The sequence below is a fragment of the Falco punctatus genome, assembly GCF_963210335.1.
Source record: "Falco punctatus genome assembly, chromosome: 3".
Taxonomy (NCBI): domain Eukaryota; kingdom Metazoa; phylum Chordata; class Aves; order Falconiformes; family Falconidae; genus Falco; species Falco punctatus.
Window position 1 is genome coordinate 107565020 of NC_137582.1, and position 12148 is coordinate 107577167.

General features: G+C 40.4%; 2 protein-coding genes across 3 annotated transcripts in view; one reads left to right on the top strand and one right to left on the bottom strand.

Annotated features, from left to right (window-relative positions):
* The window catches only part of PRKCZ (protein kinase C zeta), a 69711-nt gene extending 68297 nt beyond the window's left edge, over nt 1-1414 (bottom strand). The window contains exon 1 of one of the 2 annotated variants that reach the window (XM_080381301.1): nt 1281-1414. The gene's annotated coding sequence lies outside the window, so the exon portion shown is untranslated. Of the gene's footprint in view, nt 1-755; nt 1228-1280 lie in introns of those variants that run through there. The other variant, XM_080381302.1, reaches the window with a different exon arrangement.
* The window catches only part of CFAP74 (cilia and flagella associated protein 74), a 97704-nt gene continuing 86836 nt past the window's right edge, over nt 1281-12148 (top strand). The window contains exons 1-2 of the mRNA XM_080381294.1: nt 1281-1559; nt 5533-5630. Of these exons, the coding sequence (XP_080237420.1) occupies nt 1406-1559; nt 5533-5630 (252 nt within the window). The 5' untranslated portion in view covers nt 1281-1405. The remainder of the gene's footprint in view (nt 1560-5532; nt 5631-12148) is intronic.

The following is a 12148-nucleotide window of genomic DNA, read 5'->3' on the forward strand; positions in this document are numbered from 1 at the left end:
CACAGAAAGAAAACCAGAATATAGCTGAATGTACACACACTCTTACTAAACACATCAGTTGTGTCAAATTTTATGAACAGAAGTAGCTTTAAGTAGAACAGCAAGAAATCAAAAGGAAAATACACAAATCCATTGACCCGCACAGAAACTAAATGAGATCAGTTAAAAACACCCTGTACAATTCAGTTTTACATAAACATCCCAAGCATTTAAGGATGCTTTTTAATAAAACACCCAACAGTTCCCTCTTGGGCAAAAATACTCCAAAGAAGTGTTTACTTATTCATCAGTGCGGCTTCTGGCTCTTTTCTTCCGCAGAGTAGCGCATTTTAAGTCAAAACAGTTTTTATACACATGGAAGCCTACTATCAATTAATGTTGGTTACAAATCTAACGCAAGAAAAGCAGAGGAGGAACTCACAGGGGTAATTTAAGTTACTTTGATGACTGGAGATTGACAAACACCTTGTTTATTCAAACTCGCCACCCCCTTCCCTCACATATATAAACACACGTATACATATATACATATACAGGCAGCTCGCTAACCCCGGCCCGGGAAGGCAGGGCCGTGGGGACCAGGGAGGGACCCCGGCGCACACCCACCCCCTCCGCCCCTCCCGGGCCGGGCCGCCCCCTCAGCGCGGGGCCTGCCGGACACGCGGCGCGGGCGGCAGCAGCCGGAAGGCGACACCGTCGCCCGGGACGATCGCGCCGGGCTCCCCCCAGCCTCCGGGACCGGCCCTCCCTCCTACCTGCTCCGGCAGAGCTGGGTCCCACCTCAGGGAGCGGGGCCCCAGGGGCCCGCTGCCCGCCCGCTCCACGAAGCCGGTGAGAGTGGAGGGCGCTCTCCGCCTCGGGGGAGGGGGGGGAGGGGGGGGGGGGGGCGCGGCTCCGCGTCGCCGGGGCCCGCCTACACCTTCGTGGCCTCAAGTTGCTCAAAGTCCCGCGAGGAAGTTTCAGGACCGGACTTTGGCTCCCCGCAGCCCTCCGGTACCGGCAGGGCCCCGGGACGGGCCGGCGGCAGCGCGCGGCGGAGCGGGCAGCGGGAAAAGCACCCGGTCCCCGCCTCAGCCGCCTCCTGCCTCCCCGCCCCGCGCCCGCTCCCGCGGCAACGGCACCACCGCGCCGAACATGGCGGACTAAGAAGGTTAGCGCCCACAGCCAATAGAACACCTCCTACACTACCTGTCAACCAATAGCAAGCTACGACTCACCTGGAGCCAATCCCCAAAAGGATCCCGCCCACCTACGACCAATCATAGGCCGGGAACCGTTACCTGGCGAGTTAGGAGCGTCACGGCCAATCAAAAACGAGTGGGGGAGCGGTAGTAGAACACCTGCATCCAATAGGAGAAGCCAGCAGCAGGCGCGCGGGGCAGATGCGGGCTGTCCGCCGCCGGTCATGCTCCGCCGTGGCGCTCCGGTGCCCTGCCGTGCCCGCGCCGCTGTGGCGGAAGGAGGCCCTAGGCCTGAGGGAAGAGGCGGCTGCGACCGCTACAGCGCTGCGGGGGCAGCGAGTTGGCGTCTCTGCCCGTTTTTTGCAGCCCTCTGGAGAGGTAGAGGCTTGTCACTGTGGGGCTGTGGCTTCCTGAGGTGGCTTCCTCCCGGCGGGAGGAGCGGGGTGGCTCGGGCGGCAGCGGCGGACACCCCCGCGGGCGGGCGGCTGGGGGGCCGCCTCAGGGCTGGCCCAGGGCGGTGCTGAGGCGAGGGGCGGAGCGCGGGCGCCGCCCGGGGTCCCGCGGAGTGGCCTGGCGGCGGCGGGGGTTCCTCCCGTGGGGTCCCGCAGGCCCAGCCCGCTCTGGGTCTCCAGAACACCTCAGGCGAAACAAAAGCGCCCACCACCACCACCCCCCAATAAACCCCCTGCCAGCTCCACCCAGGGCCCGGCCACCTCACCGCGGGGAGCAGCGTTGCCCCTGGGGACGCCGGTTTCCTGCCACGGGAACATAAATCTCTCTAACGAGTGTAAACATCAAGCTGGGCCTGGAGAGGTGCATTCCGAAGTGTTAAACCACGAAAACCGCGGGCAAGATAATAAAGAGGAAATAAGATAACAAAAATAAACAATATTAGATTTCTGAGCGGCCAGAGCAGAGGGGAGAGGGGACAACAACTGATTACATTGTATTAGTGTTGTTGAATTAACCACAGTTTCACAAAGAGCAACTCTGTGAAATGGTTCATGCCTTTAGCTCTGTAAAGTTGGTTTGGTTGGTGGTTTGGGGTTTTTTTCCCCTGATAATACTTTGATCTTTTGATTTCAGCCTGTGGACCAGCTGTGGCTGAAGCAGAGCCCTCCCCTGGGTACAGCAAGTGGGGGCTTTGCCTGTTCCTCATGTGAAGGTGCAGGACATTGAACTCAGGAGGCCCCCGGTGCAAATGTTGTTTGTCCTGGCCAGGTAGTTCTTTCCCTTGTCTCCTCAAACCATTTCCCAAGCCAATGTGCTATCCAAGCAAAAGGTTTGCTTTGGGACTTTTGTTGATCTACTTATATCTGCCACTGGGCAACAGTAACCCACCAAATTTGAAAAACCAAACCAAGGTGTCACAAATGTTAGATTATTTTTTTTTCATTACCTGGAGTTGAGCAGCCATAGTCTGTATTTTGAAAATGGAGAAGAAAAAAACCCACAACACCTTAGTCTCCTGCTATTACCTGTGTACACCACTTGCATCAAGGTCTTTTTAGATACCATTTAGCACTTTCACATTGTCTCTGTGTGCATATGTGTTGGTGAGTTTGCATCAGTGTAGCCCTGAGCCACCTTTTGGTATCTCATTAATCTTCCAAAATACAAATAAATAACAGTTAATACTGGTTTATGTAGCAGTATGCTCATCAGTCTAGATGTTTTCTCTGATACCAAGGAAGTGCACCAAATGGTTTCATTTATCAGTTTTTAATCTGGATTATTCGTGTATCCACTGTTGATTTTATCTTAGTGGGAGCTGTCAATACAGTTTCTGAATGGGCTCTTAAATCTTCATGTGTTCCAAATTTCCTCTGCTTAAAATGGAGAACATTATGTAAGCTTGTCTACAAACATAATTCTTTCAGGGCAAGTTAGGCTTTGATCTCTGTTATGTCAATTAGACGACTTCAGCTCCTTGAGTTGTTGGTTTGAAAGATAAAAGGTAGTACAGTTCTTCAGAACTGTGATTTGAGATTTTCTGTGTCTTATTGTTGTTATTTTTTCCTACTGCAACTTATTGAGGACCAAAGATCAGGTATGTTTTCAGTGCTTGAAGAAAATCACAATAGTATTTTTTACTTCTTGCAGAGATATTTTGTAGTTGATCACTTATTACTAACGCTGTTATTTTAGAAGTCTTACTTTGAGTTGGTTTATATTTTCTTATATTACAAGACTGTTTAAGCACTTGAATTTCTTACTAGATGCTTCCCACTTCTGGGCAGATGGCATTTTTTGGAGAGGATGTCAGCTTTGCTCTGTGCATTAGCTAACAAGGTTGTAACTGGTTTGAAAATGCAACATATTGTATGATCATTGTTTCTGGCATATTGTATTTGAAGCATAATCAACTTCTGTTGTCCTGGAGCTGCAAATCCCGAGTGTATTCCTGAGCTTTGCTTTTTTTTTAAAAAAAAAAAATTATTTTCCCCCAGATGGCACAGTATTGCACTTTTTGTCTTCTACTAAACCATCCTCACCTGATGAAAAGTTGTAATATTGCTGTCTACTACAGCTAGGTTTGAAGAGCTGACAGGCTTCTAATTTTATTTTATTTTATCCCAGGTTTAAATAAGATATTTATTGCATCTAAAATTTTAGTTCTTTTAAAAATTATTATTATTACCTCTTGATATCATAACTCTTAGTCTGAAGAGCAGCCTATGAACTGGTTTGTTTAAAAAAGAGAAAGCTTAAAACCAGTTTTTTTCAAGTATTTCAGTTCTGTTTCGAAAATCAGTCTTATGATATCCAGCCCAACAAAATGGGAGTTTCCAATTCTTGCTTCCCTTTGTTTATATGATGAGCTTTGGCAAATCATAAATCTGTCATATGGTCTAAAAGGGTTGGTTTTTTTTTTAAGAGGTGGGATAATTGATTTCCTTACCAGTATCAGTATTTCAGTTCTATGAGAAAGGAGGAGTTCCTCCTGCAAGAGAAATACCCATTCAGATTTGCCTTCTATTTTATTTTCCTGAAAGTCAGTGTGGCTTATTAGCAACCAGGGTGAATAGCAGCCAGTACTCCCCAGGAGCTGCTGAGGTCCAGTGTAAGTTACCTTCAGGAGGACATACTTAATTTCCAGAGCGTTCTTAGTGAAATGTGTCAGGATCTCAGGCTCTATGTTAGCTTGTGTTATGATCCTATCACCTCATCTACAGTGGAGCTGCTCCTGCTTTATACAGGTATGGCCCTTGTGATCATCCTTCTCCACACATGTAATACTACATTCAACCTTAGGGCCCCGTTGTGCCATGGATTTATGCTGGCGTCAGAGAGCACCGATTTGCTAAGGCATCTGATGTTGGTATTTCAACTGCTGCAGCTTATATACTCTGAAGTTACCTCATTATTAATTGTCTTTTTGACTAAAAGTTATGAACATCCAGAGTGCTGGTTTCCAAACTTAATGTCTCCCTCATAATTTCATTTTTGTCTTTGACAGTGACCTGGAAGCCTCTATTTAAGCATGTGTATCTGTGCAGTTCCAGCAGATGGCACAATATTCCTAGGCAACTGTCTGGGAAACAGTTGTATATACAGTGCTAATAAGTGCTAGTTCTTTATTTTAATGCTACAGGCTGTTGAGGACTGTTCTTTACAAATTTAAGGGAAAAAAATGATTTGGGGTCAATGATAGCATCAATCTAACGTACTGCTTCAGGTGTCAGATATTTGTATTAATGTCTGTTAATATCACTCCAGTGCAAGGTTTTTGTAGATGTATTTTCCTTTTTAAAATTCTAGAAAACATTTGTTACTTAGTGGGTCTGGAAACTCTTAGACTATGAAGTACAACTGCTTTAGCGCCTGTAACAAGAATGTAGTAATCTTCCTTACCTCCTTTTTCAGTTGGTGTCTTGAAAGAAACAGGCTGTGGTTGCATAGGAAAACTGGGCTGTAGGGGTATACATTCCTTGCTGTCTTGAGCCATTATTCACAGAATAATTTGTCCTGCATGCTTAAAAACATGAAGCACTTAAATACCTCGCTGAATCCACAGAATGAAACCAAATAATTTATTCCAGGCTTCATGTGAAGAAAGTAGTGTCTTTTGACATTTTCAGTGAAAGGAATCATATTCCAAAATCTCTCAGAGCATTTTCTCTACATGCACCGCTCAAAAGAAACAACTAATTGTCAAATACAATTTTATACACTACAGCTAGGAAGAGATGAGAATATTTCTGGATTTGAAAGTTACCTAGCTTGGTGAATAGTGTAAAAATAATTTGGTATCACAGGTTTAGTACCTGTAACTAGTATTTTGGCACAAATATCTACAAAACCAGGAGAAAAACCTAACAATATACAATTTTGTCCTGTTTGGTTTTAGGTCACAGGAACCATTTTCTCTTCAAGCTGGACTTCAGCATAACCAAGAGACAGAAACAAATTTTACCTTGTCATCTTTACTCATCCTGCTTAAAATCTGTAAGTAATGCATGGTTTTGGAAGGTACCTACTGCATCTGAAACTGATTGTGTGTATTGAATTTTATTATATTTTAACCCTTGTGCCTATTGTTTCCTCTGTGCATTTGCCTCTTTCTGATCTACTGATAGATGCATTTGTCTGATGGAAAAGCATTGTAACTTTTCCAAATAGCTCCAACCTCTCTTTACAAATGATCTCAGCAGTTCTTTTTTTACATTTTGATGTACAGATCTGTTCAAGTGCTTGTGCTTTATATTAACCTATTGTTATTCTGCCAGCAACAGCTGCTATGCAAAGAAAGAAAAAAAAAGGAGTAACCTAATGCTTACCCATTCATACTATGTGCTTCCACTTGTACAAGTTGGTATTGTAAAGATGAGTATAGATCCAGAAAAAGTAAGTCTGTGAATCCAGGCTACAAATGATGGAGAGAGATTTAAAGATGGTGCTATGCTTTTAAAACAAAGATCAGAGGATGCATATTGGTTATGGTTCATCTTGTTTCACAGGTGAGGAATTCAGCAGAGATGAAGACTCTGTCCTTGTAGTTTGGGAGCTATAGTTGCTATATTGATGTTTACATCTCCCCTTTCCACTGGTGTAAGAAACAGGGAGGAAAAGCTCTGTGTTTTAATTTTGGTAGTTCAATGAACACATCAAGTTCTTTGCGTTGCAAACACATTTGGTTGCGTAGAAGAAAGCTTAGCTAATTTATTGCTGTTAAAAAATATTTTTGGTTAGTAGAATGCAGTACACCATGTTATATATTTCAGCATATGATGTTCATGCAGTTGGGTTAGTAAAACAATATGGTGGCTTATTCTTCTGAACGATACCTTTGGTTAAAATAAGTTAAGTCACAAGTGGGGCAACTATTGAAATATGTACGAAGCACTTACGCAACGCCAGCATTGGGATATTTACCATATTGAAATGTTCATTTAATGGAGAAGGGGTTATAAAATCAGATGAAGAATGGTCTGAAACAAGACATCACATAAACTGTAAATAGAGAATCGTCACAGAAAAGATTTATTGACTAGCAACATTTATTTTTTCTATAGCTCAGATCACAAATTTGTTTTTGACTGACACTCTGAATGCCAAGGTTTGAAAAAGCAAAAGATCTTGACTGAAAGGGATACTCACACACATAAAGGAACCATTATGGGAATAAGATTTTTTCAAGGAAATTTATTTATACACATAAAAATCTGCTAGAATGTCTTAAGTTTAAAGTTAGTTTTGCCAATGTATCATTAGACAATCAGTGTTTGACTAAAACAGGCATGCTCATAGATTGCTCATTGTTTCAAGATTTTCATGTTGAAGTGCTTTGTCTTCATCTTTATGACCTAATTATACATCAGTTTAGAAAGTCTGCCTGATAACCGTTATCATCATGTATCCCAGATCCTAAAGGGAAAAAGCTCTGTTATTTAACCCAGTGAGGACTACTGAGTTTAATGTTTAAGGTGCTATTGCTTAACACCCTTTCCAGCAGTATGAGAATTGCAGATCACCAAGAGAAACACTCCAGGTCTGCTGTTAAGATGTGAGTGGGAGGCAAAGGTGCTACTGGACTGAAAGCATAACATTGTTATCAGTCATAGCTAGGAGGGTCTTAGCTCACTGTCACTGCCAGTTGATCCATCTCATCTCCAGAGCACTATCTCTGGCTTACAAAAGGCTTTTCTTTGAAAGAAATACACCTCTTTAGAAACAAAGATCAGAGGATACATATTGGTTATGGTTCATTTTATTTCACAGGTGAGGAATTCAGCAGAGATGAAGACTCTGTCCTTGTAGTTTGGGAGCTATAGTTGCCATATTGATGTTTACATCTCCCCTTTCCACTGGTGTAAGAAACAGGGAGGAAAAGCTCTGTGTTTTAATTTTAGTAGTTCAATGAACACATCAAGTTGTGTAATTAATTAGCAAGTAGCTCAGCTAGGACCTTCATTGCTTAAATGACTAAAACTATTGGAATTGTTCCTACTACTGAAGGTTGCTGAAGAATCATTGCACTCACTATATGGACTCCTCACAGAACAGATTATGTACAGAGATATTTTGCAAATTTAGACAGAAAGTTACAGAGTTGTAAGTTCTTAAACTTATGACTGGGTGGCAGGACTTGCGGATTTTTCTACCCTTTCTGTGCTGAAATTACTTTTTATTTTTAACTGCTCTATCCACAAAGTACTTGTATGTTTTCGACAAAGTTGACCAAAAAAAAAAATCCTTCTAATTTTCTCCCTCCTAAATGCTTCAATTAAAACATCATTAGGACAACTAGTTTTTAAAGACAATTGTTGCAAAACCAGGGGCAGTCAGCACTAGTTTTGCCTCAGTAGAAGATGATGGATATACTGTTATTATTTGAATTAGTGACTTCAGATTTTCAGCTACATTAGGACCTTTCCAAGGTCCTTTAAAAACTTTTCAAGATTTTAAAGATTTAACAGGGATTAGAATGATGATTTCAGACTATGAACAAAAAAAACAAATACATTGAGAGAGACGGATACTATCTTCCAATATATGTGAAATGTGAGTAACCAGTTCTGTGTCGTTCTAGAATGAAAATGTGTTCCCACAGAATGTCATCTTAAGCAGAACAAACCAGCAACGTGCAGACATGCAGGCTGCTTTTCAGACTTTTTACTCTTTTTGCCAAGCAAGAGACAAACTATTGTTTCTATTTCAATCAATGGCAGTGAAGTTATTAAGTCCAATGGGAATGAATCTGGGCCAAATGCCATTAAGCTTGGATAAAAATTATAAGGCAGAGCATTAACATATTTTAAGATAAACTGGACTAAAGCATATATCCTACATAACATCAGAAATCACCATGGTAATTCTTTGCAGATTTTCTTGCTGGATTGAATATTAGTGTTTTTCTAGCCCATGTTAAAATAGACAAAATGAATAATGTTTCAAGACTATTTTAAGTCAACACCTCCCTTACTTGTCTTCCTTATATAAGACAGAAGCACCCAGAAGCTAACTCATTTTTATTGACAACATGTTAGCCAGAAGGATAAAGAATTCTATGGGTAGCCCAAGATATGTATGTTTAAAAGCGAATAAAACCAAACCTGTATGCTGCTGTATTCATTTTTTCAGGATATTTAAACAATCTATCTCTGTAGAAACACAAATTTTCCCCACTTCCCTTTTATTATATGTTCACCAGCACATAATATGCTATAAATCACAGAGGCTTCTTTCTTCTTGCTGCATAACATGGTCCTAATCCTTTAGAAAGCAACAATTCCTCTTATAAAAGAGAGCAGTGAAAGAAACTATGCAAGAAAGAAAATGACTGCTTCTACCGTGGAAGACATGCAATTGTCATTTCAGAGGGTGGAAGAAAATGATGAAAATTTTAAACAAAAAAGACTTAACCCTGAGGATCAAGTTTTCACCTTGGATCCTCAAGAATCCTCTTTCTATTGCTTTCTCTGAATCAGGCTTAATGGTGCTGCCCTAACTTCTCATTATTGGTCCAGCCAGCATTCAGTTTGATGGAAAGACAGGTATTCTTAGTTCAAAATATTCCAAATCCAAGAAGTGCCTGCTGGCTTCTTCAATAAGCCTGCACAGAACCACCATTTTAGGCAATCTGAAAATAATCATAGCTGACATATTAAATGTTTCTTCTTTATAAAGTACAGGTTCAATTTTAAAATACTATATGCACTATGATTTATAAATAACAAATAGAATCCTCCTGTCTTTTATATCTATGCATGTATGAGCTTGTATGTGTGAAAGTTGCACACACAGCCTGGAAAGATAAGGATAGGATAATTCTAAATATAGGTACAACAACACAGCAAGTTTAAGATGTATAGAAATAGATCTTTTGTGTTTCTCTAAATCTGAAAGAAATGTAGCAATAAAGGAAGAACAGTCTGGATGGAGTCCTATACCAGATGTTTTACAGATTACTCTGTATTTCATCAATCTGTATTTAATCTTAAGACTGTAGTAATACTGGAATAGCTCAATGGCCTATATATTATTTTGCTACTTCCATTTATACCTGTTCCACATACCTACCTTTCAAAGCTGGCCAATTATTTATTACTGTGTAAAGAAAAATGTCCTCCCTAGCCCATGCGGTAACCCAATGCATGAAAATTGAGAGTTTTGTGATATTTGTGCTGGCAAAGGTAACTCCCAGTGCTCTTGTTCAGATTACTTTGTAAGCAACTGATGCAAACGTGTATTTGTTAGTAACTTGTTACCCAGTGACTATGTTAAAGGTGTTTGGGCCAAAATCACAGGGTTGAGTTTCTTGCCTTTTATGTAATACTCATTGGAAGGTACAGAGGTTTGTAAACTGAGACTTTTAGTCTCACTGTTTTTCATACCTGTGTGATGAGATTGTATTGGTTTTGCCTAATATGTTCTTATGCCAAAGAGAAAGAAAATTTCCTTTTTCCAAAGGGTGAAATACTTTTCAAGTGAAACGAAGGGAAAGATAACTAAGTATCAGGTGAAATATAAGTATTGCAGGAGTTAAAGCAAGGAGTAAGTTTCCAAAGGTTGGATTCCTTTCACAGGAATTTATACATAGATTTCCAAAGCTACTCCGGATTCAACTCCCTCTGACCAACTTGCTAAACTGTCTCTTCCTTAATTACACAGAAAGTTTATACAAATTATTTTTGCTACTTCTTTTCCAGTTGAGTTTTTAAACTTGTTGGGGTAAGTATCTCTCAGATATATCTTTAAAATCCCAGTAAGCTAGGAGCTGTAATACTAGTTGGGACATTTTGTAATAAATAATTGTATTGTGTATTATTAATTGCATGGTAGGAGCCTGATCCCACTGGCTTTTTAAATGCCAGGCTTTCTGCTGAAGTTGTTAATGGATCCTGTGAACACAAACATTTGAGCTTGTGACTCTCAGGTTTCCCTTACCTTTACTTCTTCTTACATCAAGTAGTTAAAAAAAAAAAAAACACAACCAAACATGAAAGAAGAAAACCACCCCCTCCCATCTATTTGCAATACAGTAAACTAAGCCAACAAATTAAGGAATATAACTCTAGAGCAAAAGAGGTACAGAAGGCAATATTTTGTTTATGAACGTTCCCAAGGAGCACAAACTGTATGAGAAATCTTACCTTAACCAGAAGATAATTGTTCTCTGTTGCTTAATGTTTTATGGTTACTATAGGAATATAAAAACTGTTTAAAAGCAATCACGAAATAAAGAATGTACAGTCTATTTCATAATATATATTTTTTTTACATCCCTTATCCCTTAATACATCTGTAGGACACTATCAGAAATCCTCCTCTTCTCAGGTGAAACCTGGACTAGTTTGCAGGGCTAATTATTGTTGAACAACTTAGTTTCAAAGCCTGAAAAATACTTGTTACCTATTTCAAATATTCTTTGTTTTCCTGAGCACCCATCTCCTTACTATCTTAAACTATTTCAATTAAGCATTTAAACAATTCTGAAAAGTTAGAATATTTTTGGTAAATCCCCTCACGGAAATTTCATAGGCTTTGCCTGAACAAGGAAGTTCTACCATTAGTTTGGGTGCTCTTCTCTGCGTGAGCTGAAACGACAGCCCTGACAAAAGGAGCTTGTGAAACTAATTTGGTTAAATCAGTACAACTTTTTGTGTGTGTGTGTGTAGATGAGACCTGCAAGTATAAAAGCACTTTTCTTTGGTTTCTAATATTGTCTGTCTTTGCCCCACTTGAGAATACAAAGAGCAATGCTTGTAACTGCTGAGCATTACCGAGCTCAGTAAAAGACACACATCAGCAGCTCCATGACAGACTATACTAAAAGGTGGAGATTGGACACTGGGCTGCAGGGATCTTTCATTCAGTGGAATTAGTCCTGAGTGTTGGTTGGTCTTAAATCTAGAGTGATCTAAAGAGGTTTCAGATGTTTCAAAAATTAGGGATATTTGGATTTCTTTTTTTGGATTTGTTTTTGTGGAACAGTGAAGTCCCAATAACATCTGATTCGTTCTGTTGGTACTATATTTTCTGACAGCCTGGACTTAACTGTCTTCTCAAATTTGTTTTACTGTGCAGGACTTAGTAAAAGGAATAGCCACGACATAAAGCTGGTATGAGGAGAGAACAGATCCCTAATGCATTATGTAATGATGGGCTTAGATCCTCAAATTCATTTCATTTAAGACACAAGCTATAAAGGCAGAAGTACCATCTTTCTCATTTTCAGCAAATCCATCCAAATAAGACATGTTTATTGCCAATTTTTTGTTCAGTTTTCATTAAGAGGAATTAGCTATCTGTGTTTGTAACATATTGCACACAGCGTTATTATAACATCAAACAGCTTTCAACCATTGCAAGTGTTTTAAGCTGCTGTAATAAAGAGGGCATGAGGGAGTTGCTTCAGATTTTTTTTTTTAATTAAAATATTTTCAGATGCTGTCAATAAGTTTTTTTGTTACCTATTCTCCTTCACAGACAAATATGCAGGGGTGCTGTTTTCCTCCTGATGT